The 24,576-nt window shown below is 49.2% G+C and overlaps 8 protein-coding genes across 8 annotated transcripts; 3 read left to right on the top strand and 5 right to left on the bottom strand.

The window, feature by feature from the left end:
* Window positions 1-235: 235 nt before the first annotated feature.
* PEX2_064510 (uncharacterized protein) lies at window positions 236-1,720 on the bottom strand (the record flags this gene model as incomplete). Its single annotated transcript, XM_016743722.1, has 1 exon — window positions 236-1,720. The coding sequence occupies one exon, from the start codon at window positions 1,718-1,720 to the stop codon at window positions 236-238; it is 1,485 nt and encodes a 494-aa protein (XP_016594787.1).
* A 2,594-nt stretch (window positions 1,721-4,314) lies between these two features.
* On the top strand, window positions 4,315-6,557 carry PEX2_064500 (Major facilitator superfamily domain, general substrate transporter; the record flags this gene model as incomplete). Its single annotated transcript, XM_016743721.1, has 10 exons — window positions 4,315-4,621; window positions 4,720-4,906; window positions 4,967-5,139; window positions 5,258-5,485; window positions 5,539-5,664; window positions 5,720-5,835; window positions 5,886-5,996; window positions 6,052-6,168; window positions 6,227-6,311; window positions 6,367-6,557. 10 exons carry the CDS (start codon window positions 4,315-4,317, stop codon window positions 6,555-6,557), a joined length of 1,641 nt encoding a protein of 546 aa, XP_016594786.1.
* A 366-nt stretch (window positions 6,558-6,923) lies between these two features.
* On the top strand, window positions 6,924-7,929 carry PEX2_064490 (oxidoreductase, short-chain dehydrogenase/reductase family; the record flags this gene model as incomplete). Its single annotated transcript, XM_016743720.1, has 4 exons — window positions 6,924-7,141; window positions 7,213-7,413; window positions 7,474-7,625; window positions 7,718-7,929. The coding sequence occupies 4 exons, from the start codon at window positions 6,924-6,926 to the stop codon at window positions 7,927-7,929; spliced, it is 783 nt and encodes a 260-aa protein (XP_016594785.1).
* Window positions 7,930-10,777: 2,848 nt separating this feature from the next.
* Window positions 10,778-12,613, top strand: PEX2_064480 (uncharacterized protein; the record flags this gene model as incomplete). The annotated part of the gene is made up of 1 exon (XM_016743719.1): window positions 10,778-12,613. One exon carries the CDS (start codon window positions 10,778-10,780, stop codon window positions 12,611-12,613), a length of 1,836 nt encoding a protein of 611 aa, XP_016594784.1.
* A 740-nt stretch (window positions 12,614-13,353) lies between these two features.
* PEX2_064470 (aminophospholipid-translocating P4-type ATPase DNF3) lies at window positions 13,354-18,297 on the bottom strand (the record flags this gene model as incomplete). The annotated part of the gene is made up of 1 exon (XM_016743718.1): window positions 13,354-18,297. One exon carries the CDS (start codon window positions 18,295-18,297, stop codon window positions 13,354-13,356), a length of 4,944 nt encoding a protein of 1,647 aa, XP_016594783.1.
* Window positions 18,298-19,471: 1,174 nt separating this feature from the next.
* On the bottom strand, window positions 19,472-21,343 carry rfeF (uncharacterized protein; the record flags this gene model as incomplete). The annotated part of the gene is made up of 4 exons (XM_016743717.1): window positions 19,472-19,837; window positions 19,893-19,960; window positions 20,011-20,893; window positions 20,969-21,343. 4 exons carry the CDS (start codon window positions 21,341-21,343, stop codon window positions 19,472-19,474), a joined length of 1,692 nt encoding a protein of 563 aa, XP_016594782.1.
* Window positions 21,344-22,274: 931 nt separating this feature from the next.
* PEX2_064450 (HD domain-containing protein) lies at window positions 22,275-22,972 on the bottom strand (the record flags this gene model as incomplete). Its single annotated transcript, XM_016743716.1, has 2 exons — window positions 22,275-22,786; window positions 22,834-22,972. 2 exons carry the CDS (start codon window positions 22,970-22,972, stop codon window positions 22,275-22,277), a joined length of 651 nt encoding a protein of 216 aa, XP_016594781.1.
* A 333-nt stretch (window positions 22,973-23,305) lies between these two features.
* Window positions 23,306-24,237, bottom strand: PEX2_064440 (phytanoyl-CoA dioxygenase family protein; the record flags this gene model as incomplete). Its single annotated transcript, XM_016743715.1, has 3 exons — window positions 23,306-23,562; window positions 23,618-23,836; window positions 23,889-24,237. The coding sequence occupies 3 exons, from the start codon at window positions 24,235-24,237 to the stop codon at window positions 23,306-23,308; spliced, it is 825 nt and encodes a 274-aa protein (XP_016594780.1).
* Window positions 24,238-24,576: the final 339 nt, after the last annotated feature.

Raw genomic sequence — 24,576 nt, 5'->3', positions numbered from 1 at the left:
ATGCCCTCCACCTTGACGGGCTCTTAGCTTGATGGAAAAGATAGAAATTTTTATATAAATCACCGTCAGTTAAGAAAATCGTACTTGTTTAACATTGGAATAGCGTAAGATCGTGACTAGTCTTATGAAATTGCATATCCCTCTCAGGACGTCTTCGGGTGACTACCTGGTCCAACCCCGCAGAGTAGAGCGCAGAAATAGTCTCCGGATTGAAGGCCGGATGGAATTGGTATATCTACCACGAGGGAGGGATATGATAATCCCTCCAACGACTCTCAGTCTCAGCATCTTTGAAAGTATCGATTGTACCTTCTACCCCATCCGGCCCAACAGACCAGACGCCATCTTCAACCAGCTTGCGCCAACAATCCAACAAACGCTCCAGCCGCTGAGGGCGGTAGTAGTTACCACCAAAAGGCTTGAATCCATGCTGAAAGAGTCCTGAAAACCTGTCTTTATCAACAAGCTCCCCATCGCTTTGTCGTGCGCCTACCTTCCTGCCATAGCCAGCATTGACGGTAAACGGGAGAAACAGCTGAAATCCATCCTCGACCATGTCATCCCATTTTCTATCTACTGCTGTAGTATATAGACCCGCGGAGATACGAGACGGTGTATGCGTATCGGTAGACGATGAATAGAAATCCTCCATTAATATCCATGGACTTGTAAATCTCGTGAGCTCGATAGGACGCTGGTCTCCGGTGTCGGCGGGGAAAAGGCATACTGGCGGTACGGTATACTGGGAAAGGGGCAATGCGGTGAATTTCTGTAACGCCACAAACCCAGATAAGTCAGCCGGGGGTAGAAGAAGGCCTGGAGCGATGTATTGGAACGAGGGTCGTCTCGCGCGTGACAGAAACGAACGCGTAAAGCAAGGATCGAGCACCGATGCGGCGTCTAGGACGCTTAATGCGACTAGTGGCTCTAGATTATCCGTATCAGTCCCGGAATCGGGGCTGATCAGTGATGGTGGGTTTGGCAGCTGCGAGATACGCGTCTCGATGGCCTGACACAACCGATCCCACGCGTTGACACACGTAGTAACCTGGACTTCGCTATAGGGCCGCCACTCCCAGGGCCCAATCTTCTCGAATTCGAATAGCGCTGGCTCTTCATGAGGCGCAGCCACGACTTTTCCAATATGAATCAGGTCGATCCAGTGGGATAGCACTGTCTCGAATGGATTCCAAACGTCTGGATGATCCTTAACTGGAAACCCGAAGCCCCAGTCATCAGTATGCATAAAGATCGCGACGCGATGATAGCGTTGGTGGTAGATAACACCCCCATTACTGTCATCGGTTGACAAGGCCACATAGCATAAGCGCAGCATGCTGTCAACCGGCTGGTCTTCAAGATCAGCTTCAACTTCCGCAAAAAGTGATTGTGGCCCATTGAGTCCTGATGCGAAAATAGAGAGTGGCGTTTCGCTAAAACCTTCCCAAGGAGGTATTATAGCGTTGTCAAGGAAAGCCACCACCGACGGATCAAGTCTTGGACGAAGAGCCTCAGCTTCAGCACCGTGGACCGTGAAAAACTTGGTGCTGTTGCCAGTCAGAGTTGCCAGTGGACGGCCTTCAGCGAGCCAAGCATATTGGATCAGGTAGTTGTATAGAGCCACACATCGTGAGTAATCCATTCCTTCGACATCCTCTCGTGGAGGGTTATCTGGCCTGACAAGCAAGCCGGTGATGTCCGGAAGCTGAGAAACATCCATTGCCATGAAATCAGAGTGTGTGGCTGTCAAAGGGGTCAATACCACAGCCTATATTCGGACGATGTGCAAATGACTGAATTTATGAAGTGTTGAACGTGTTGAGGCTGGTTTTGAAGAGGCTGGGAAGTCAGCTTTGGATCTTTCCAACTACTACTGGACCCCGGTCTACCCCGCTCTCAGGTGATCAATCGATATGGACCATAACGCACTTCCTAGTGTGGTTGGTCAATAGTCTGCTCTTAGTCTTCGTTTGACATCTTCAAATGTTGTTTCAAGATCGAAATCTATTTCTCCGTGTCTGCCCCGGATTGGGCCTCGAGATCTATCATGGAGCTTTCAACGGTGTTCATAGCCTGATCCGCTCTGTTATCCCAACTGTTAGTAGCCGCTAGGAATTGGGAGTCTGGTCACGATTGTGGGTGACCATCGGACTTCACGCGCAACAGAACAGTGGCCAAATAAAGCCGCCGCGAGCGAGACTAATGAAAGGCAACAGACAAGAATGATCACGATTAGGGCAGAATAACTGAGACCCATTTTGAGGGAGAGATAATTGATGTATGTGAAACAAGTCAACTCTTCAAATGGTCAGGAACGATCTCTGTGGCTACAGAGCCAATTGGATATGATTAAAACTTTTGAAACTCGATTGATTCCCTAAAGATTCTGCCTCTGTGGTAGTTAGTCAATTATATGTAACAGAATCATATCTCGCTTAGATATTGAGTCGCTCTTAGTTTCAGCAATCTAGCCACTATGCAATAATAGATAGCATAGCATGGTCTGACGCAGAAAAGACAATTACGGTGTATTTCTGCTCCCGGCATGTCAACATAAGATCACTCCGTTGCTTGCTTTTACGACGGGGGTTTGACCGGTCGGAAAATGCTATCGAGAGCAAATAAGAATTTAACAGTACCTTCCTCACTTTCTGAGTAGACACCAAAATTGATAGAAATGTCATTATCCTTTAGTGTCGTGTCGCTGTCTTTCCCAAGTTCAATATATTATGAAGCAGGAATCATGAATATGTCAAATTGAATTAACTTCAATCAGAAAGGGGCGAATGGAACACACTATAGGTTGACCTTCAACAAAATTCTGGTTGTCATCCTCCAGTGTCTAAGCACCCCCAATTCATACCTAGGTAGGTCTTTAATCCTTCCACCGTATCTATAAATAGTCCTAGCAGTGACCCTTAAAAGGGTCGAGAGTCCAATTTTAGGACCCTCCTTAGCGTTCAAATTGCGACCCCGGTTTTAGTGAGGTATAGGGCTAAAAGCGGGCTAAGCCGTCCACAAGTTGGGTTTTGGAGAAGCTTAGCTCAGATGATGATCAGGTGATGCTCAGTGAGCAGATCGGTTGATTATGTAATGGCCCGTGATCAGTTAGGGCCGTGCTCAGTTTTACTCAGTGATCAAAAAGCGGCAAGGGGTGAGCACTAAAACGGAAAGGGAAAGGTTATCCGGTACATATGCTGTAGAGTAAAGACTTTCCAGGTGACAATTCCGATGCAATATGTCGGAAAACCATCACAACAATGCCTTCTGCCAGCCATGTCCTGATGATATCTTAATATTTGAGACCACCGTACAGCCATTCCTGGGGTTCCACGTAAGATCCACGTGCATGGGTGCGCCGAAGAGTTGAGACCAATTGGGCCATCGGATCTATTAACCTCATAGCAGTGAGAAAGGGGTTGGTGGGTAGTGCAATTAAGGTGAGTATTTCACGCCCTTGTCCCGACAGAGTGGCTGGTTCGTCTCCACATGAATGTACCCCTGGCCCGTGAATCCATTGCTTTTCGAGGAACGGAGTAATCCATGAGACATAGGGTGGGCAAATGCAAAGAGGCTCATAGATTTGTTACTTAGCTATTTAGACATTGGTATTTGATCGTAGGCTGAAATAATTATGCTGAGGTTTGAGTAATCTGCATCAACGCCCGCGTTGAAGATCAGGTTGATCTCGCATATTTGTCTCGAGAGACAGACATACCGATGACTTCCAAAAATTAGATACCCTCTTTTTGCCAAAATCTGTTTATATCGAGAACTAGAAGAACAGAGGTATTGTCCTTTTAATAGTCGGATGTTTTATTCGAATAGATGTTGGTAGCACGTAAGATACCAAGGGATTGCGTCTTAGCACGTAACCGTCCACGGGCAACAAAAGCCTAGTTTTGTCAGCAAAAATGATCTGATTCTTTTCTTAGCCTTGAGATAGGCTTAGCACTGGCCAGACGGGTACATCCTTTTAAGTGAAAGCTTGCAGATTTAAAGCAAATTGCGTGAGTATTGCGCAAGATTACACCGAAGACTCGCCATGTTTGTATACTGGAGACCCGCAAGATAAACCTATAGGACGTAATTAACCTTCCTATCGGGCTTAATGACTATCTATCTCCTCAACGGCCGCATTCCACAGCGGAATGATTGCAAGATCTCTCAGTGACGCGATTAAAAGGTCCGCTGAGGACATATTTCGCTAGTTGTATAAAATATGTAGAGTTTCCGGGGTTGAACCCCACCAAGAGGTATTATAAATTTATCGATCTGCGCACTGGGTATTCCAGCGCCAAATTCCAGAGCACGATGGGAACCGCGGGTGATTCTCAACGAGTGACGGCCGCTTCGGTACACAGCATAGATGCGGAGAACCAGAACAACGACACCCAGACAAACTATGTAAATCCTGTCAGATCATGGAAAAGTTATGTGTGGGATACATGGGACCTTCCACCGGATCAGCGCTGGATGCTTTTTAAAGTAGATGCTTTTGTTCTCACGTTCGCATCTATTGGTTATTTTTTGAAGAATATCGACCAATCGAATGTCAACAATGCATTTCTCAGTGGCATGGAAGAGGATCTCGAGATGTTTGGCAATCAACTAGTGACTAGTATGTGCTTTGACTCTCGCCTAAACCGCTTTTTTCTATCCTTCCTTGTGAAACAAGCCGAGAAGCTTTCCAGCACTTGCTAACAACGACTGTTACAGGCACGTCTATCTGGACTGTGGGATATGTTATTGGCCAAATTCCGTCCAACTTGTTGTTAACCAGAATCTCGCCTCGATGGGTCATCCCCACGCTGGAGGTAGGATGGGGACTCGCAACTATTTGTACATCTAGTGTCAAATCGTACAAGGCTCTGTACGCTTTGCGCTTCCTTGTTGGATTTTTTGAGTATGTCAAAAACCTAATATGCTATGTACAATTTGTGGCCAATTACTAACCCCGCTATAGATCAGGATTTTACCCCGGCATCCATTACTTACTAGGATCATGGTACACACCACGAGAAATCGGAAAGCGGGCTATGATCTTCTGGCTCGCCGGTTCAGTCGGCACTTTGTTCAGCGGTTTCCTCCAAGCCGCCGCATATACAAACCTGAATGGGACACATGGTTACGCTGGATGTATGTGACTGCAATCCTTCTCAATTTTCCCTCTCCGGGCGTTCGGATTCGAGAATCCCACTCCTTCGCCTCAAATCAAATGAAAGCAAAGAACAGAATCACTGACAGATGCGAACAGGGCGCTGGCTTTTTATTATTGATGGTATCATTACGCTACCTCTTGCGCTCGCTGGTTACGTATTCTTCCCTAATCTACCGCAAAGTGGTAAGAAGACATGGTGGACAACAGAAGAGGAGCATCTTCTGTCAATTAAGAGAATGGAGAATATTGGACGTGTTGGCAAGAAGCCTTGGACTATGGCAAAGGCGAAAGCAATCCTGTTGAGTTGGCATACTTATCTTCTTCGTGAGTCGTACTCTATGCCTGTTTTGTCATGAAACTATACTAATGCCCCACAGCATTGCTATACATCCTTTGGAACAATGGCATCCCTCAACCTGCTATGGGATATTGGCTGAAGAGTTTCAATGCCCACCCTCCTCCTCTCCCCGGGACTACTTACACTATCTCACAGATCAATAACTGTGAGTTCGACTTCGGGTTCTTCATCTGATCAGAAATAACTAACTCCCGTATAAGTACCTCTTCCGACGACCGCTGTTCTCATCGTCATGGGATTGATTTGGGGCTGGTTGTCCGATGGGCCATGTCGTGGCGCTCGCTGGCCATTCATTTACATCGGCGCCGTTATTACTGTAAGTCAAGAGAGCCTTATATCAGTTAAATGATTGTTATGATATGCCAGCTAACGATTACCACTACTGCACAGCTCCTGTTCACCGTCTTAATGATGAAGTTGCCATTTTACACAAATCTCAAGGGCCGTATGGCCGTTTATTGGTTGAGTAACATTGGAGTAAGTCTGCCATTTCGTGAAGTGTACAATCGTCAAATATTAATACTCCCTTAAGATGGGCGCCGGTCCTTTAATCCTGAGTTGGATCAATGAGATCTGCTCCGATGACACGGAAAAGCGAGCGCTGCTTGTCGCGATGGCGAATGACCTTGCTTATGTTGTACAAGCTGTCGTGAGTATCTTCTACTGTTCCCCTGCCTCTAAGACAATCCTAACCAGCTTGAACAAAGGCCCCCAACTTCGTGTGGAAAACTACAGCATTCCCTCGAGCTCCCAAGGGATATACTTGGTCAATCGTACTCCAAATATTGCTCAGTAAGAAGTCATTCCTCCGTCTGAGTCGTGTTTCCCACTGACAATAAATTTCCAGTCTTGGGAACTGCAACTGTTCAATTCCTCTTGTGGCACGATAAGAAAAAAGCAGCAAAGGCAAAGGCGGCTCTCTCGGCTATTGACCCCCTCGAGTCATCGTCTGTAGAGGGAGATACCTCTGTGGCATCAAGAGAGGACAATGGTAAAGTGGGTAGCACTTCTCGGGTTAAAGATGTTGGTATTGCTTGATTCAAATGCACCTTAACGTTTGATACGTTGGTAGTTGACGAAGCAAACCCAAGTACAACATTTGATGCTATATTCTAATCACAAAATCCACGTAATATCGGCCGTTGCCCTCCTACTATTTTGACTCATTTCTATAAAAGCAGCTGCACTAGTTCAACTACTAGCGCATATCACGTCCGCGATTCTCTGAGACAACTTGGAAGACTTTATGTACTTAAATACTGCGGGGTTCTCTCAACCTGCATATATACACACCGCTTGATGAGTCCAACAGTCAAGATGAGTTCTAATCACCGCCCATCAACTCAGATCCAACACTCCATTCCTTGAATAAGTCTGTCTGGGTCAATCGGATCTCATCTCAAGATGGTATCCCCATACAAGCACGTTTTGCTCGTTGGAGCTACCTCCGGAATCGGTAGAGCGATGGCCGATCGTCTGATCCAGTCTGGGGTCAAAGTGACTGCCGTAGGACGGCGGAAACAGCGTCTTGACGAGTTCGTTGAAAAACACGGCGAGGGAAAAGCCTCTGCGATGAAATATGATGTTAGCGACATCGACGGGGCTCCCCAATTCGCCGCAGAGTCAGTTGGCGAACACCTCGAGATATGATATCCGGGGAACTTAGAAGTTTCTAACACAAATTTGAAAACAGCGCAACCGCTCAACATCCAGATATCGACTGTGTTTTTCTCAATCCGGGAATCCAACGGAAATACAAGTTGACCGACCCTAAAGATGGGGATTTGAGTGATTTCAGAGCAGAGATGGACGTCAATTTCATCAGCTACGTTGCACTGACCCAGGCATTCATTCCCTTCTTGCTGTCTAGTCCGACTCCAACAAGCTTTATATTGTTAGTACACGATCTCTTAAACAAGTCCTATTGATAGACATTCTAATCTGCTCTGGATAGTACAACATCGCTTCTAGCTTTGGTGCCTGCGCCGAGAATCCCTGCCTATTCGGCCGCCAAAGCTGCGTTGAACGCTTTTGTATACTGCCTGCGAGATCAGCTGAGGGAATCAAATGTTAAAGTGATCGAATTGGCCCCACCTCTTGTGTCGAGTAAGTGGATATCTCGATTGAATCACATCCCCCCGAAAGTGGAATGGAGAATGGAGAATGAAGAACTGTACTTATCATCACGTTTCACACAGCCGAACTACACGATTATATGGGCATTGAGAAAGGACGAGGTATGGGCATGCCGGTTGAGGAGTATGCCGAAGATGCCTACCAAGCATTGGAAATGGGAAGTGATGAGATTCTTGGTGGGAGCGTTGGACCGACCGAAATATTTCAGGATCTGGCCGAAAAGCGTCGCCAAATATTCGATGAGTTCGCCCCGATGCTTCGTGACTTGGATTAAAAGCTGCGTCTTCAAGCTGTTGCTGTCATTCACTGGCGGCCATTGAAAATGTTGAATAGCTACACCAAATCAATAATTTCGGCCCCTCAAGAAATCACAAAATTAAACGGACAAAAATACTCGATGTCTTCATATAATAAGATAGTCATGTTGCCGCTCCGATCTTGAGTCTCGAGTCTACAGAAGTCAGCCAAGATCAAGTAAATATCCCATAGAGCAGGTAACTCACAAACCAGACCCATGGAATATTGCTGCTGTCGTGTTTCGCCTGTCTACTTCGACCATCCCAAACAGATTTGAGTAGGGAAATCGACATATGGTTACCCACCCCACTGTGAGCCCGAATATGGTCGAATCGCAGGAGGACATAATGCCGAGCATACGGGGACAAAGCATCAGCCCCGGCCATAAAGAGGGGCATGACCACCAACTCGATTAGACAGCAGTCTGCAGGGATTTCCGCTAGGGAGTCCAGGATTGCCGTCACCGAGTTTTGTATTATTGGTGCTTCAGCTGGCTGGGTTACATCCAACAAGCGAGATGTATGCAGTATGCATGCGTGACGGAATGCCTCGGCAACTGCAGGCCAGCGTGGATCGTCGTTGGGATAGCCGTCAGCCTTCAAACGCCATGAGTAGAACTCATACCGGCAAGAATTAAGGAGGCGCTGGTATTCTGGTGTTTCTATCTTGCCTGTCGCATGGGCTTTGGCATGTTCCATGACGTTGCCCATTATCAGGAACATCTCGCGTGGGCAGCCGTTGACACGCTCAAATTTCAAGTCGCTTAAAGTGGCTACGGCTTCACGAAGCTCGGGAGAAAAGCATAGTCGCTGTGGATCTGCAAGTGAACGGATGATGTCCAGCCTGGTAGAATATGCGTCAGGATTGGGATTGAAAAACTGGAAATCTGGTGAGAGGACTTGCCATGCTAGATTTCCTAGGAAGAATATCGTCCTTTCATCCTCTTTGGACAGGGTGTCACACAAACGCAACTGGTTGCAAATCGATAAGGCACCTGTAATATGAACTCCGTGGGTGGAGATACCCGATTCGAAAATCTTCATTCACATTCAACTATTAGTTCCTGTGTCGAGATCGGACATAAAAACGCAAGATTGTCAACTCACATCCTGGAGTAACAGTATCTGAATAGTAACGAAAATTCCATCGCGTTCATTTTCATCCAGCTCGCCAGAAATCCCGTTTCGGAGAGTTTCTCCAAGACAGCGTATAGCTCTGACTCGATATTCAACGGCTAGTGTTTCTCGTAAATATACATCTTCCTTGTTTATTCCCATGTGACATGCGGTAAGACCTAGAACTGCATACAGCAGGCCTAATTGTTCGTATGCTAGCGGCAAAACATAAACTTGATATGGGTTGTCCGCGCCAGCAGCTGGAAGCGCGATTTGATGTGGACATATGACCTGGTCATCTAAATATCCAGCAGTCAGTCAAGTGTTATTGGATACTGAGGGTAAAATCGACACACAATGCGTCAACAACCGTTCCGTCCGTTCCAGCATTAATAAATCGTCCAACTCCACGCCTCGCCCCTCTGGCTGTGGCCGAGGGTAGTCGAGAATTGGAAGTGATGTTTCACTATTTTGATTTTCATATGAGGTCAAAGCACCTGGGTGCTGGTGACCAAACTCTCCATGGCCAGAATCTGCATGATCGGTGTCGCTGCCCGGTTGAGTCGGGACAGGATGGTCACGGCTCACGGCAGGGATCACCCTGTTCTTCCACTTGCCCCGGGTTGCTAACCCTGCAAAGCGAAATTTTTCCGGGTATCCTTTGCACTCAAGGCCTTTGGTAACGCATCTTTGACAAACGGGTTTTGTCCGGTCGCATTTGCGACACTTTTCACGGCATGTTATACAAGCCGGGCCTGGTTATCGTCAGAGCCGCTTTTTCTCGGTGCATGTTTCACAAACCTCCCAGGGTCATATCCTCTCTCGCTGGCTGGTAAGGAAGTTGAAGAAATGTATTTCCCGCGAAATACGACCTATAATGATGCAGGAGAAAGGAGAATGGGGTCAACGGCAAAATGAAGGGTTGGGGATAATGCCACGTGACGGTTTCCATCGGCACTTAATGATTGTCAATTTTCTTATTCTTATTTAGTTCGAGATGGCATTTAATCCACTGATATCGTGTCTTACACTGCAATCCTCCTATGTGATGAAGCTCTAGGGTTGTTGTGGCCTTGTTTGTCAGGCCTCTAACGAATAGTATTCCCGCCGTCGACCAACCTGGCCTCAACAAATATCATACTTCCTACTTCATCGAGACATGTGCATATCATCAAGTCTTTCTTGGAATTTCTCGCACTGTGTATTTTCCCTACGCGCTGGGGTTGACTAGCGTGGCGGCAAGGCACTGGCCTCATGGGTCACGGGAGGGTGCGCCACCAATGAAGGGACAAGGACATAGAGATGCCCTTCATTAGCCGCCATATCTCAAAAAGGTGCTAGCATATGGAAATTTTCGTCTCGTTTTATCATATGCACCTAGCAATAACGAATCCTATTTTTAGGATACTCTACTTTTAATAGGCGAGGCTCGATCGTTTTCGGCTCTATCTCTCGAGAACTCCCCCATTTAATTTGAGACCCTAAGAGGCTCCGGTGCTTGAGAATCAGCCACGCAGATCTGAACGTGCTGTGATTTGATAGATCAATGCGTTATAAACCCCCTAGCGCGTTGTCTGACACGCTGCTTCTCAGTCGGACTGACTCTAAATACCCAATGCATCTCTGTCTTGTCAAAACCTGAGCGCTCTTGCTTCTTTTACTATTATAATACCACTTTAATATACCTCTATCTGAGGCCCTCTTTGGATAATGCGACGGAGCAAGCCCTTCAATGAGCCCAAACCCTTGTTTGTCTCATCAAAAAGCACCGAAGACCATGAGAACCAACCACCATCCAACTCATGGATTGAGCATCTTCTATTTGCCCTACTCATTGTCCCTTTAACACTGAGCATTCTTCTGGTATATAGCGATGCCTCTAGCTGGCATCTTCCAGACCATTTATATGTGTTTGTGAATACAAATCGAACATCTGTCCAGACAGCAGTCCAGATTTTCGGTGCTATCCTAGCAGCCATCGAGGTCTTCGCACTCTGTCGCCTAATCAACTTGACAACTCGCATTCGATTTACACAAAGTCCAGTCTCTCTGAATGTACTTGGGTTCTGGTCATCACTATCAACTCCCACAAACAACTTCTCTCTACCTTTCTGGATGATTGTCATTACCGTGCTTTTCGGCAATGTGTCCGCTGTCATATCAGCATTATGGACTGGTGCTTTGACACCCGCAGATACTATCGGCACCCAACCCTTCTCCCTACTCGTTCCAGATTGGACCAACATAAGTTTAATCAAAGAATACCCTGCGGAGATCGACAAGACTGGGTTATCAATTCGCGAGACAAAGGGCTACTTCACGTACTCAGTGGGCGTGGCCTTACTGGGCTCACTTCTATCCTCCGTGAACTCCGCCTCCCCAATCAACGGCGGCATTCGCAACCACCCCAAACTAGACAACACCCGATACAATTATCACGGCCGGTCTTACGGGGTTGGCGCAAGTGCCGGTCTCTCCGACGATAGTCTCGTCGCCATACCCCACGCGAGGAACTATACCTTTAACGAAACCGGCCTCGACGCGTCAGTCGACTGCATATACAATACCAGCTCGATGTTTGTATTTCAACTCCTTCCACAAACCGCTCTCTACGCAGTTCGCGGGTTCCTTCCCGACAGCAACCTCAGCGCACCCGAATACTCAGTCTACATTGGTCGCAGCGAAGAACCAATCGTTGCGGTGGGAGTGGCGGCGCAACCAACCGAGTACAGTGCCAAGCGTTACATGGCCATCGTCGCAGGGAGTTACTACAATAATTTGAATCAGATCCAATGTGCCGTCACATTCAAGCCGGCAATGTTCAACGTCTCGGTCGATATCCTAGGACGGAACATCAGCGTTAACAAAATCAATGCGTCTGAAACATCAGTGGGCCCGGTCCTTGATATCGACCCCCATCACAACATAACCCACATTGTCATGCGACAACTCGAACTCATCTCCAATGATCTAACGAGTTTCTATCGCTCGACGCTCGGCGACGCCTTCAATGCCAGCATTAGTGATTATCGCACTTCTGTCACCGGTGAGAATATATCAGAGACGCAGATCGTGAAGAAGGGAATGGAGAACGCAGTTACATCCTTGGTCGACGATATGCTAGTTGCATATGCCTCGGCTCAATTGGTGGTTGGTGAATTCGAGAAATCCACACCCGTAGTGGTCCAAGTCTCTGCTCTGCGGGTCGGATCGCAGGCCTATATTATTACCAGTGCGATGATCACAGGTTTGATTGCACTTCTGGTCATCGGGGAGGGCATTCGGATGCGATGGTGGAAGGATCTTCCGCCTTTCGACTATCAGGATAATCGAGCATTGATTCTGGGTGCGTCTAGGGGCGGGAAGGGCGTTGCTGAATATGTTGAGCAGGTAAAATGTAAGGATCTTGGTAGGGTTCCGGTGATTTGGAGGAAGGGTCAGGGATCATGGGATCATGGGGAAATTGTTTTCCAGCCCATGCTAGATGACCCAGAAGATGAGATTGAGGATACAAGATCAGAAAGGACTTCGGTCGCTTGGATATGAGACCACAGCGGCAGAGTATAACAGTTGACGAGAACAGTGTGGTGTATATAGCGAGCTGGCTAGACATATAAAGAGAGTATAAAAAGAGGATCAGAGAAGGAAGACATTTGGAAACAATTCGAAAAATAGTTCAGAGAGACTACAAAAAAGCAACAACGTAGTCGAGCTCGGTAGTTGATAAATGCGTGACATATAAGTTGCTCTCCTTCAGCTCTATACTCTGTTCGGGTATGGCCTTTGTAGCAGCCACTTCCTTGATCCAGCAATAGACTACAATAAAACATACGAGATGACTAAAATAACCGCTGTCAAATCTCAATATTAAAAATAACTCGATGAGGTAAAAAATATGTACTGCACCTCATCCGCAAGAAAAAGGGGGGAATCACACGTATGCAACTAGAACCCGATATCTAACGCGAAAATCCAGACTGCCAACGATGAGAGTCAGGGTATCTTGGGAACCGACGGTCGACTGTGCAACAGACCGAACAGCGAATAAAAAGGAAAGAGACCACGAAAGTGTGGACAGGAACCCAAAATCAAAAGTCAAAAGTCAAACAACGCCTTTCGATGCCCTCGGGCATCGTATGATAAGTGAATGGACGGGATTCGCAAATGCAATCGCTATGAGAGAAAGATGGTGGACGAAAAAAAAATAACAGCGGAAGGGAAAAAAGAAAAGAAAGAAAATAGTCCGTCCAATCATAAAAATCGAATATTCAATCTTCAATCTTGAATCATTTGAGCTGGCCCTTGCGCACAGCACCATAGCCCCTACTAAAGAGATCTTGGATTTCAACAGAGCGCCGACGCGCATTAGCATCTTCGGGGCTGAGGAAGCCAGACTGACGACCACGGCCCGTCTCGGCATTGCGACTCGGCGTGCTGCTGCTATGACTAGCCGTGGCGCTGGCGGTGGTTAACCCATCGAGCTCAATTTCATTGGCACTAGGCTTGGAGTCCATCACACGGGGGCGGGCGAGCAGCTCGCGGACCTGGCGTTCCCGGGCATCCATCTCAGCCTTCTCAGCGTTATCGCGGGCGATCTCGAAGCTTGATCTCTTGGTGCCATGGTCCCAGCCCTGCTGGAGTTCCGAGGCAGCTGCTTCTTCGAAGCGCTTGCGGATGTCGAGGTCTTGTTCGTATTCTTGAAAGAGGTCGACGTCTGTGGGGAAGAAGAGGGCTCGGAGGGTTGAGACGGTGAATTCGAAGAGGAGCACCGCTGAGACGGAGAGAAGGAGGACGGTCCAGAAGAGGAGGTTATGGCCGGCATGGTGGATGAAGTTGGAGGGGAGGAAGTAGATGCCTTTGCCGGAGGACATTGTGTATTCGCGGTCGAGGATTAAGTCCCACATGAACCATCCGCCGACGGAGATTATTATTACGATTAGCGACATGTAGGTTTTGTTGTGGACTTCCAGGGCTTGGAGTTTGACGTTGATGACGATGATGCACGCGGAGAAGGTGAGAAGACCCAGGGAGAAGATGTCGTTGTCGCTGGGGTTGATTTTTGCGAGGCCGAAGAGACTCCACATCGTGAAGAAAATTATGACTGCTTCGCAGGTCGCCATGAATGACCAGCCCAAGTAGAGCCGGATATTGAAGCCGCCATGTCTTTGACCCTTGGTGTAGAGCTCCGGCACGGCAAGAAGTGTTGATGCCGAGAGGTCTTTGGTGAAGATACCCAGGAAGATGACAGCGAGCGAGGTGAACAGCGTGTTGAACATACTCAGACTCCATGGCTCGTACAAACTAGTGCCAGTGTAGCCGTTCCAGCGCTGGTACAGCGCTTGAGTCAGGTAGAACAACATTTCCTTCCAAAACGTGCCGAGTGTATACTTGCAAGCACGCATGTAGTTCCACCGGCCGTGCACCAGAAGCAGCTTGAGAAGGAAACGGAATTGCGCGATCGAGTAGTCCGAGATACGTGCTGCCTGCAAGCCCTCCTTTCCAGTGATTCCGATACCCACATGGGCCTCCTGGATCATGGCGATATCGTTGGCGCCGTCTCCAATGGCGAGCGTTATTGCGTCGGTGAGCTGTTTGCGGATCGATCTCACCAAGAACGCTTTTTGCTTCGGGCTCGCTCGGCAACAGATGACCGAGTCTGCCTTGACAGCCAGTTGGAAGAACTGTTTACGCACCACGTCATTCGCTTCGATCAACGAAAGTGTCTGGCCATCAACCACAACCACGGAATGTGCCACACGGCCACAGGTAATCTCCTCAATAAGATCTGCGATCGTTTGCTCAACGTCGCCATTCTCTTGATCCAAGATAGTCAGTGTCGAGTACTCCTTGACAAGACGACACGAGTGGCCGACATTGATAGCAGTCTCCCGCTTATCACCAGTCAACATCCACATCTTGATATTGGCACGTCGCAGTTTGTCAATAGCCTCCGGCACTCCCTTTTGCAGCTTATCCTCGATAGCAGTGGCGCCAGTAAGCTCCAGCTGCTGCTCAATCTGCTCACCAGCGTCCTCAATCTTCTGCTGTCGATCAACGAGGCTGGTGCAAGCCTCATTGTAGGCAGTTTTCCAGTTGGTGTAGGTCGCTTCATCCAAGAACCGGTGGCCATACAACAAAGTCCGCAGGCCGTCGGTAGCGAAGTCATTCAGATGCTGGAAGCAGCGCTCGAAAATAGCCGCCTCATTAACAACCAGTGCCTCCTCCACAAGATCTTCGTCGTCGTCGCCGTCGCCATTCGTAGAGCTTCCAGAATCTGAGATCGCGGCCGAGGGTCTGCCAATCTGCGCCGAAGGCCGAGGGCTGTAGTACTCACTATCAGCCTCTCTGTTCCGCATACCACCATCCGTCTCCCTATCGCGCAGCCATACATCGATACTGGCGCGAAGAGCCGAACCCTGTTGGCCGGTAATCGACGAACGTCGACGACTAAAGCTAGGCCGGGTCATACTGCTCCGAACAACACTGTTCTTCCGGCTTTGGTGCTCGCTGTTACGTCTGATGACCTGGTTCGCTTCGGCATTCTTGCGCCTGCTTGCACGGCGCTCGATCTCATTCGCCTTCTCACGTGCTAAATCGGCTTGCTTCAAGAGACGCATCAACGTGGTGTCGGCACCCTTGCAGAATAGGCAAATGCGCTGGTCGGGCATGCGGACAACGACGGACATGCGCTTTCGCGCGCTCGAGAATTCAATTACGTCCATGATCTCGTACACTTCGTCGCTGGTGGCTTCGTCCGGTCCGTTCGGTTGTGTGCGGATAGTCAACGTGTTTGATTGGCGATCCACGACGAGATATCCGAGTTCTTGCGCTGCAAGAACAAGAGCTAACTCATCTGGGGAGGCAGCCTGGAAAGTGGTGTTTCCGTTTGCGTCTTCTTCGGGAATACAAGTATGACACAAGGCCATAGACAGAATGAAAAGTCTTGCCTTTCTGGCAAAGATGGTGTACGGCTTGCGCTGAATATATTCGAGCATCTCTTCGGTGCGGTATGTAGTAGCCGAGCGGCCAAACTGACGGAGACCATCAACAGGCCCAGAAACATTCGATGGACGGGGCATCTGAGCCTCGGAAACATTGGACTTGCGGCCCATTGCCTTCTTCCCCTTTGCGCTGCGCTTCTTGTGGATCAACTTGGTGTGGTCACCTGCACGGGCAGCCTCCTCTTGGAGGTCAGCGTCGTGCAACCACGCAGTTCCAGCCACGCTCATTTTACGGAAGCGCATGGAGTTATTTGTCAGGGTACCGGTCTTGTCCGAGAAGATGTAGCTGACTTGACCGAGCTCCTCGTTGATGGTGGATGTGCGCGCCTCGAGCGGGGTGTCTGTTTCGGGATCATACATGTCGATATCGTTCAAGAGTAGGATCTGGGCAACTTTAACGATTTCCATACTCACGTACAGAGAGATGGGAATCATGGTGTTAAACATGATTAAGAACGAAGTGAAGATCGGGCCGTAGGAGACACTAGCATCTTCAAGATACCAAGAATGTTGCTCCACATCGCGAGACCAGAACTTGTAGGCCACGGTGCAGACAACGGCTAGGATAACAACTAACACCACGATCAACATGACCACGCGGTTGACCTTGTCCTGGAGAGCGGGTCTCTTGATACGCGGGTTCTTGTTGGCATTCATGCGGATCTTGCACTCCTCGCCAGTATAGATCACCATACCCAGAGCACGGTCAGTGTTGCGAAGGATGCTACCACGGTAAACGATCTCGTTGTTGGTCAAGGGCAGTTTCTCCTGGCCATTAACGGTAACATGACCGTCGAACTTATAGAGATCCAAGTTGGGGTCCTCAACGACGAAGTGCAAGGAGTTGCAGCTGATGTCCTCCACAGTCGAGCACACCTTGGACACGGGCTGGCAAGGCTGCTTATTTTTCAAATTCGTCTCACCGTCCAGAGCCATGGTCTCAATGTAGGCGACGCCGTTGGGTCCGTTGGCGTGGAGGAGAGCAATATCAGCGGGAATCGGTTGGTCGCGCTCAAGTTTAATGACGTCTCCGACACGAATCTCCTCACACTTGATTCGCTCCCAATCTTGAGCGTTGCTTATCATAGAGGCGCCGTCCTGAATCGTCCCGTGGCCTGGGCGGAGCACCCAAGCATCCCGATTGTTCTCTTCCTTGTCCAAACGATAGCGACGCCAATCATCAAATCCTTCCTTGCCCATCGAGATACCAACGAAGATCAAAAGCGGGACGATGGTGGTGTACGTTCCAGTGGTACTCAAGCCAGGGATCATCTGCAGGATGGCGACAATCAAGAAGTAGAAGTTGGCGACTTTGGTGAATTGGGCGACGAATTGGCGGGGGAAGAAACTCCAGAGACTGTAACGGCTCGAACGAATGAAGTTGCCAATATAAGGCTTTCCGGTGCGCTCATCAATCATGGAACCTACCATAGACGGATTCAAGTCAATATGCCGCCCATCCTGAGTAGGTGGGATATCCTTGATGCGCAGAATAAATTTCTGGATAGACGTCATAGCAGCCTGGACGCGCGCGACAGCCACTGCAGTAGTCGCCTTTTTCTGTAGCCACTTCTCCTGAGCCACAGACACGGAAAACTGCTCCTTGAGACCCTTCTCCGAAGAGTCAGAGGAGACATAAGGGGAAGCATTCTCGTTATGGGTTGAGCCGAGCGTCACCGTTGGCGCGACACTTAGAGAATGCTTCTCATCGGGGGCAGTGGTCGTCTCAGCAGCCGGGGCCTGGGCGGGAGTCACATCAGACGAGGGTTCCTTGACCTCCCCCAGCTCAGCCAGGGCGAGATCATCCTTCTCCGTCGAAATGATGGCCTTATTAAATATGCTGCGACGGAGCGAGTATCCACGATTTCGCGACCGAGACCGACCGGCGGACTCAGGACTCGATGGGGAAACGGGGGAGAGGGTCGCATTTTGGGTCGCACTGGGTGGCGAGAGCGGGGAGGTGGGCGAGGGAGCAGGTCGAACAGATGGAGGCGCCAGCGCCGTATCGACCGTTAGGCCGCGGGAATTGGGGCGTCGGTCCCAGTTTGTCTGTCGTTGTTCCTCGGCCGACTCGCGATCGAGATCGGTTGAAAAGCGCACATGTTGGGAGGAGATGCGCCGCCCGGAGTCGGAGGGGGTTCGTGATGGCACAAGAGATGGGCGTCGGAGGGCATCATTCTGCTCGGGTTGGGTGCCCTCTGTAGGTTCTGTTGGTTTGTCGTTGGACATGACGGCAGCCGAATTCCTGGCACGAATGCGCGGGACAGGCCCCGACGATCTCGGTACTTTTTTTTCTTTTTCCTCCGAGATTGTTGGATCCTTCCTCTGCTGGCTTTCCCTCCTCAATAATGAATTGTCAATTTCAATATTCGATTGAATGCACTGATCAGACAGTCATTCTTCTGCTGTTCTTTTAGCGGGGGAGACGAGTTCCCCTGTAGAACGAAGGTGTAGGGTTGAGCAAACGAGAGTACTCCCTTCGGACGCAAGGATAGAAGGGAAGGGCGCAATGGTAGTGTCCTATAGAAGAAAAAAAAGAGAGGCCAAGAGACTAAGAGACTAAAAGACTAAAAGAGTAAAAAAACCAGATACCAGGAGTAGCCAAGGCCAAGACCAAGTTTGGAGGAAAATGGTCAACCCAAAACGGCCTAGTGTTCCAAACTGGCTTACACTCAATCTACTTTGGACAAAATCATAGGCAGACAGATTCTGATAGGCAGACATGAGTTCAGTGGACATTAGAAAAATCGCCGTCTAAAACGTCCAATGGCAAAAAACCCGTTCATGGTAAAGTTCTAGGCAACGCGTAAGATGCAACCATACAATAATCCCACGCTTACGCTCAGGCACAGCCCCATCCAGGTTTAAATTGAGATTCGACCAATCAAATGCGATGATTCCTCGCTGCATTGGGGCGAAGGGCCCGCTGGATCCAGAACTGCATACTTTGCTATTGGCCAACCTCACATTCCTTAGACCCTGCAGCCCTATTGCAGAGGAAAATGGAAAACCTGGAGGTACAACAGATGTTGTACATAGTACTCCGCACTGACTTATTTCCCTTTTCGCTAACATGTATCATTTTGTAGGTCATGTACGACGCTTTTGTATATCCAAATGTTTCTACAAATAAGAGTCTCACAATTGTTGACGCCTTGAACTCGGGCTGATTCGTTGCAGTGTAGCCTTAGCAGGCCTATTCACAAGAGATGCAGGTATACATGTCAGCCTGGGAAGGCCTCCAGTTTAAAAGATAATAATATTCAAGTTCAAGTTGGGTACAAAGCGTTCGTGATTCATGGACACTACGTGGAGTAAAGTGAGACCAACCACAACCATCCCTTCAAGCCCCCAGGCAAAAAAAACAAATGGAAACTTGGAAGCCTGATGACGTCACACTCTATCAATAGCGTGGCTGTCCACCATACTGATAGCCAGATCCAGGCTGCGACCCATACCCATGTGGCTGCTGTTGCTGTTGGCCATAGCCCCGCGATCCCTGGTAGGGTGGCTGCTGGGGGGATTGCTGTTGGTATTGACCACCCTGTGGTGGATAGCCGGATTGGGAACCGTACGAAGTCGGTGGGGCACCAGGGGGCGGACCATACGGAGGCTGAGCTTGGCCCTGGGGTGGCGGAGGTTGACCGTAGCCTCCTCCTCCCCCGTACTGGCTGACCGATGCAGGTGGAGGTGCATTACGACGTTCGTTGTCTCGCTCATCCTTCGTATCATAGGAGGAATCAATAGCACCGAGCATCAGTTTGGCACACTACATCGGGAGTCAGTTCAATACTATGCAATGATCAGCAGAAAGGATCACTCACCCAAAGCTCGCGAGTGAGGTGCACGGGTGGGTTAGCACGGGACATCTCATCCTGCTCAACCTCGAAGTCTAGAACGCCATGTTAGCTAGATCCACTATGAATTCCACGTGGAACTTACTGGAGGTGCAGTCGATCAGGTGGCCAATGTGAGGGTCCTCGTCCAGAGAGCCCAAGAAGTCGCGAGCCCGCTGATCCGTTCCCACCTGCGAGAACTGGAAAGATACGGAGCCGGGGCCATAACGGGTCCGCGAGGTCTCCTCCACTGCGTAGCGAATGACATCACCCACGGCACCATGGGGCTCGCCCGCAGGTTGTCCGTCGGTGATGGTGATCACCAGCACGGGCTTGTCGAGGCGGTTGGCCCGGGCGGGTTGAACGATCATCGGGTCAATGACCTTGGTCTTCAGGTTGGTGCCCAAGGGAGTCAGGCCCGAGAAACGGACTCGGGACACTAGACGGTTGACATCCTCTGCGTCACGAATGCCATCGCCAACCTCACTGGAGTTCATGAATCGGACAGAAATACCATCCTGGTCGAAAGTAGATGCAGCAGTAGCTACGATGCCGAGGATCTGTCTGAGTTGATCCTTTCGGAGTCCCTTCTCTTCGAATTCGATAGATCCACTGTCATCAACGTAGAGAATCACGTCAAACAGCGCGAGCTTCATGACATCGGTCGCAACCTCCATGGGCACGGCCCATTCATGAATCAGCCTGTTGAGCTTGCCCGGTGCTTCGGCGGCAAGCGTCTGAACAAGCCGATCCAGTCGGTCCGGAGGGTAGAAGCTTTGAATATTCTTCTCTTGAATCGTGGAAATCAAAAGTGATCGGTAAGCTGCGACCTGTTGCTGAGTGGCCGGGGGAGCTGCAGACTGGGGGGCGCCACCGGGTGCGCCATACTGGCCTGGTGGTGGTCCACTTGGTGGTCCAGGTGAGGGTCCAGGACGGCCCTGGCCACCGGGGTACGGAGCTCCCTGAGTAGGGTAAGGGGGTGCCTGGTTCTAGTTTCCGTTAGCATTCTTCTCCAACCATTAAGCATTCAAAGATAATCCGACGTGAGGTCAGACACGAAATACAGAGACAAGCAGTGGTGCAGGGGCAAGGGGCTTTTGTACATATGACGGCTGCTGTCCGGGGTATTGTTGCTGTCCGGGGTATTGTTGCTGTCCGGGGTATTGTTGTTGTCCAGGGTATTGCTGTCGTCCTGGATAGGGCGAGCTAGGGGAAGCATAAGGCTGTCCCGGTTGCTGACCCGGGTAGGGCGAGCTAGCGGATGGATAGGGCTGGCCTTGGGGTGGGGGCGGAGGCGGGCGGCCATAGCCCTGGGATTGTTGAGATTGCTGGGATGCGGGGTAGGGTGTAGATGGCGGAGGTCTGGAATAGGGAGATGATGGATTCTGATGTTGAGATGAGCCGCCGTATGGAGGATAGCCTTGGTAAGGTGCCGACATGGTTCCAGAAAAATGATGACCGTGGAGGGGTCAATCGTGGAAGTGGGGGAAAAACACGAAAAACAAAAAGAGTTAAGGAAAATAATGGCTTACCGATCCCTGGGGGGCTGGGGATCCTGAATAAGCCTGGTATTGGGGCTGTTGACTCTGCTGAGAACGTTAGCACTTTCTTTTTTTTTCCTATGACGTGGAACTGCGAGTCATAGCAGAAACAGGTGCAGAAATGAACATATGACTTACTGATCCACCAGTCTGCAAGGCTGCAGGAGGACCCCCAGTGTATCCTGACGGAGGGGCACCTCCGTATGAGCCACTATTAGCCATCCTTTGGCTATTCTCGCTGTTCTGCGCTGCGGCGATTTTCGAAGCAAACTAAAGGTGATGGGTCAGATTGAGGGATTGTCTAGGAAGAGGAAGAGGAATGTGGAAGACCTACACCCATGATAAATAAACTGGATGGGGAAAAGAGAAAAGGTAAGACGCAGGCAAAAGTTGGAGTATCACGAGAGGAGAATTCCAAGGTTCGATGACGTTGCCTGATGTGGATAGCCCCTCTTAAGTTCGCCCAAGTGAGGCTGAGCTGTATACGTCGGGTACCTAGTGATACCTTTCCCCCCACTTGCTTTTACCCACAAATAAAGTACCTTGAAGTACCTTAAATGAAGTCACCAGGTCGCTGTATGCAGCCCTATACATATTACACCGGATGTTAAGGCGCAGTTACGATTTTCCCGCTCCCACTTTATAATGGTGCTTAGGCCCCCCCCACTAAGTATTCCATAGCCCCAAGGCTGCCCAGGCGGACACGGTGATTACTCAGTGAACAGTACGCCCGTGGACTTGGAAGAACCATGTGTTTTATCGTTCTAGCTAAAATCGGACATGCAAGCAGGTATCCAAGGCGGAATTTCACCAATACAGTATGACTCCCTCAGCCTTCGCGAAGCAAATGCGCGATTATCATGTCCAGGTATACTCCAGCACGGGGTGTGATAGCCTCAATTCCGTCCAATTTAGCAGCATCATCCCATAGTCGAAGCGAGACCATGTCATCTCGAAGTGGATCTTCCTCAAAATTTTTGAGGTCCGCATCTCGAAAAGGGCCGCCTTGAAAAGCCAGCGATTTCTGCGAGGCAGATGATAGAGATTCGTAGTATCCTCGGTCAGTAGCAGTCAGGTACCTAAAAGGTGAGTCTGGGCTCGCAAAAGCCACGCTGAGGATCACATACCGCTTTGCTGCGATATGACTATTTACCAAGCGACACACTGCCTCGCTGAATCCAAGAGATCGAAGATATGATGCCCCGATAGCTTCATGGCCGACCCGGCCGACATTTTCCGTACTTTCGCGAAGATTCATGCGCGCCTCCTTGGTGGATTCCAAAGGGATAATTTGACCAATGTCATGTAATAAAGCTGCAATTACCAACTCTTCACGAGCATCTAGAATAATGTTAGTAACTGTGAGAGATCGTAAGAAAAATACGTACCCGCTTTCTGGGCCTGATGAGCCGCCTGCAGACAGTGTTCTAACTGGCTAATCGACTCCCCAATGTAGTCACCTTGGCCATACTTTTCTAGAGCACCGATCAAAGCCTCTGCCTTTTCTTTGGGTGACTGCTGATTCATAATGCAATTTAATTGAACAGGAGAAACGTTGGAGGGAACAATGGTCTGGGTGGACAAAAACGAGATTAGAAAGAGGCAAGGTGGAAGGGAGCATTTATATACGCTCTTCCGTTACATGTTCGGCCCAATTGAAGGGTATACTAAAATATTCGGTCATCATGCCGGTGGTCCCCCACATGAATTTGAAGTGTGGACCTGACCAGTTTATTTCAATAGCACACATACATTTTAGCGATTTTGTTTGGACTAGTCAATATCTTTGTTACAACATTTCTAGATCACATGGAATCAACCTTCTACTTGCTACTATACCATACAGCTTGCCTGCACCGATCAAGCCGGGATGACCTTGGAATCCACAGTTAACATAGGGGACCCAAAGGCATATCGCGCACGACCTTCCTCATAGGACTGTCCGTTTTCCCGCATGTGTGTGGCAGGCCAGAGCTTCTGACGGTCAGAGTAGTACTGGTCATGCAGATTACCTTCGGCGGCACAATTGTACGTTGCATAGATTGCACGGCGATCCTTCGAGCTAACATTGGCGCCACTGCGATGGGCCAGGTACGAGCCAAAAATCAAGATATCACCTACACTTATTAACGAAATTGCGATGAAACTGTTGGGAGATTTTCAGTTTCTTACCTGATTCAAGCTCAGCCGGTGTCCATACATTGCTTTCGACCCAATCCGTTGCAATACAGCGATCGCTACCGAGAGGAATATCCATGCGGTGGCTGCCGTTCACCACTTCCAGACCTCCATTGGCTGCATTCATTCCATCGACTGCCGCAAGAATAGTCAAATGCTTGATGTTTTTAACATGTGTGTAGGCATTGGCATCGATATGAGGATCGAAACCACCTATAAGGTAGATGAGCCATCGAGTCGGGGCTATAAGGTGGACATCACTTACCACTTCCTGCCAACTTGTAGTTAATCTTTTCTTTGAAAAGAAGCATCTCCTCCCCTGCAAGCTGTTCAAGAACACTTGTTGCACGCTGACCTCGGAGGAAACTATCGAATCCGGCATGCGAGTTGGCAAAGTTTTCCGTACGACACAGCACGCGTTTGCCTTCGGAATTCACCTCTTGATAGGGCATCCAGGGCACGTCAGGGGTGCATGGAAGATCGTGAACTTCCTGCGCCCATTCCCGCAACAGCTCCGATTCCTCGGAAGTGAAGAAACTGCGAACCAGCAGGTATCCACACTCCTGGAAACTCTGAAGCTGCTCGGCAGAGAGCGAGTAATGGAAATTATTCATTCTGTTACCGGTAGATTGAAGGAGGTATACACAAAGAAGGCGATCGTGAAACTCTGGAGGGCTTAGAAGCTCGCATTTTGTAGATAGATCGAGAAGTAAGTTACTGTAATGGAATTCCGAAGGTGCCGCACTTCGCACCGAGATGAGTGTTTTTTGAGCAAGACAAATATAGATCCACCGTGCAAAATGCACAAGCACATGAGTAAAAAATAAGCTCTGATAGGCTTAATCATCAGATAATGCCGTATTCAAGAAGACTAAGGCTCTCGGGATACCATGTTCCAACACATGGCTGAAAGACAAGCTCCGATAGGTTTTGCGATCAGATACCCCATTTGA

The sequence above is a fragment of the Penicillium expansum genome, assembly GCF_000769745.1.
Source record: "Penicillium expansum strain MD-8 chromosome Unknown contig210, whole genome shotgun sequence".
In the NCBI taxonomy this organism is placed as follows: domain Eukaryota; kingdom Fungi; phylum Ascomycota; class Eurotiomycetes; order Eurotiales; family Aspergillaceae; genus Penicillium; species Penicillium expansum.
The sequence above is the reverse complement of the archived record's forward strand: the minus strand, read 5'-3'. Positions and strand labels throughout refer to the sequence as shown.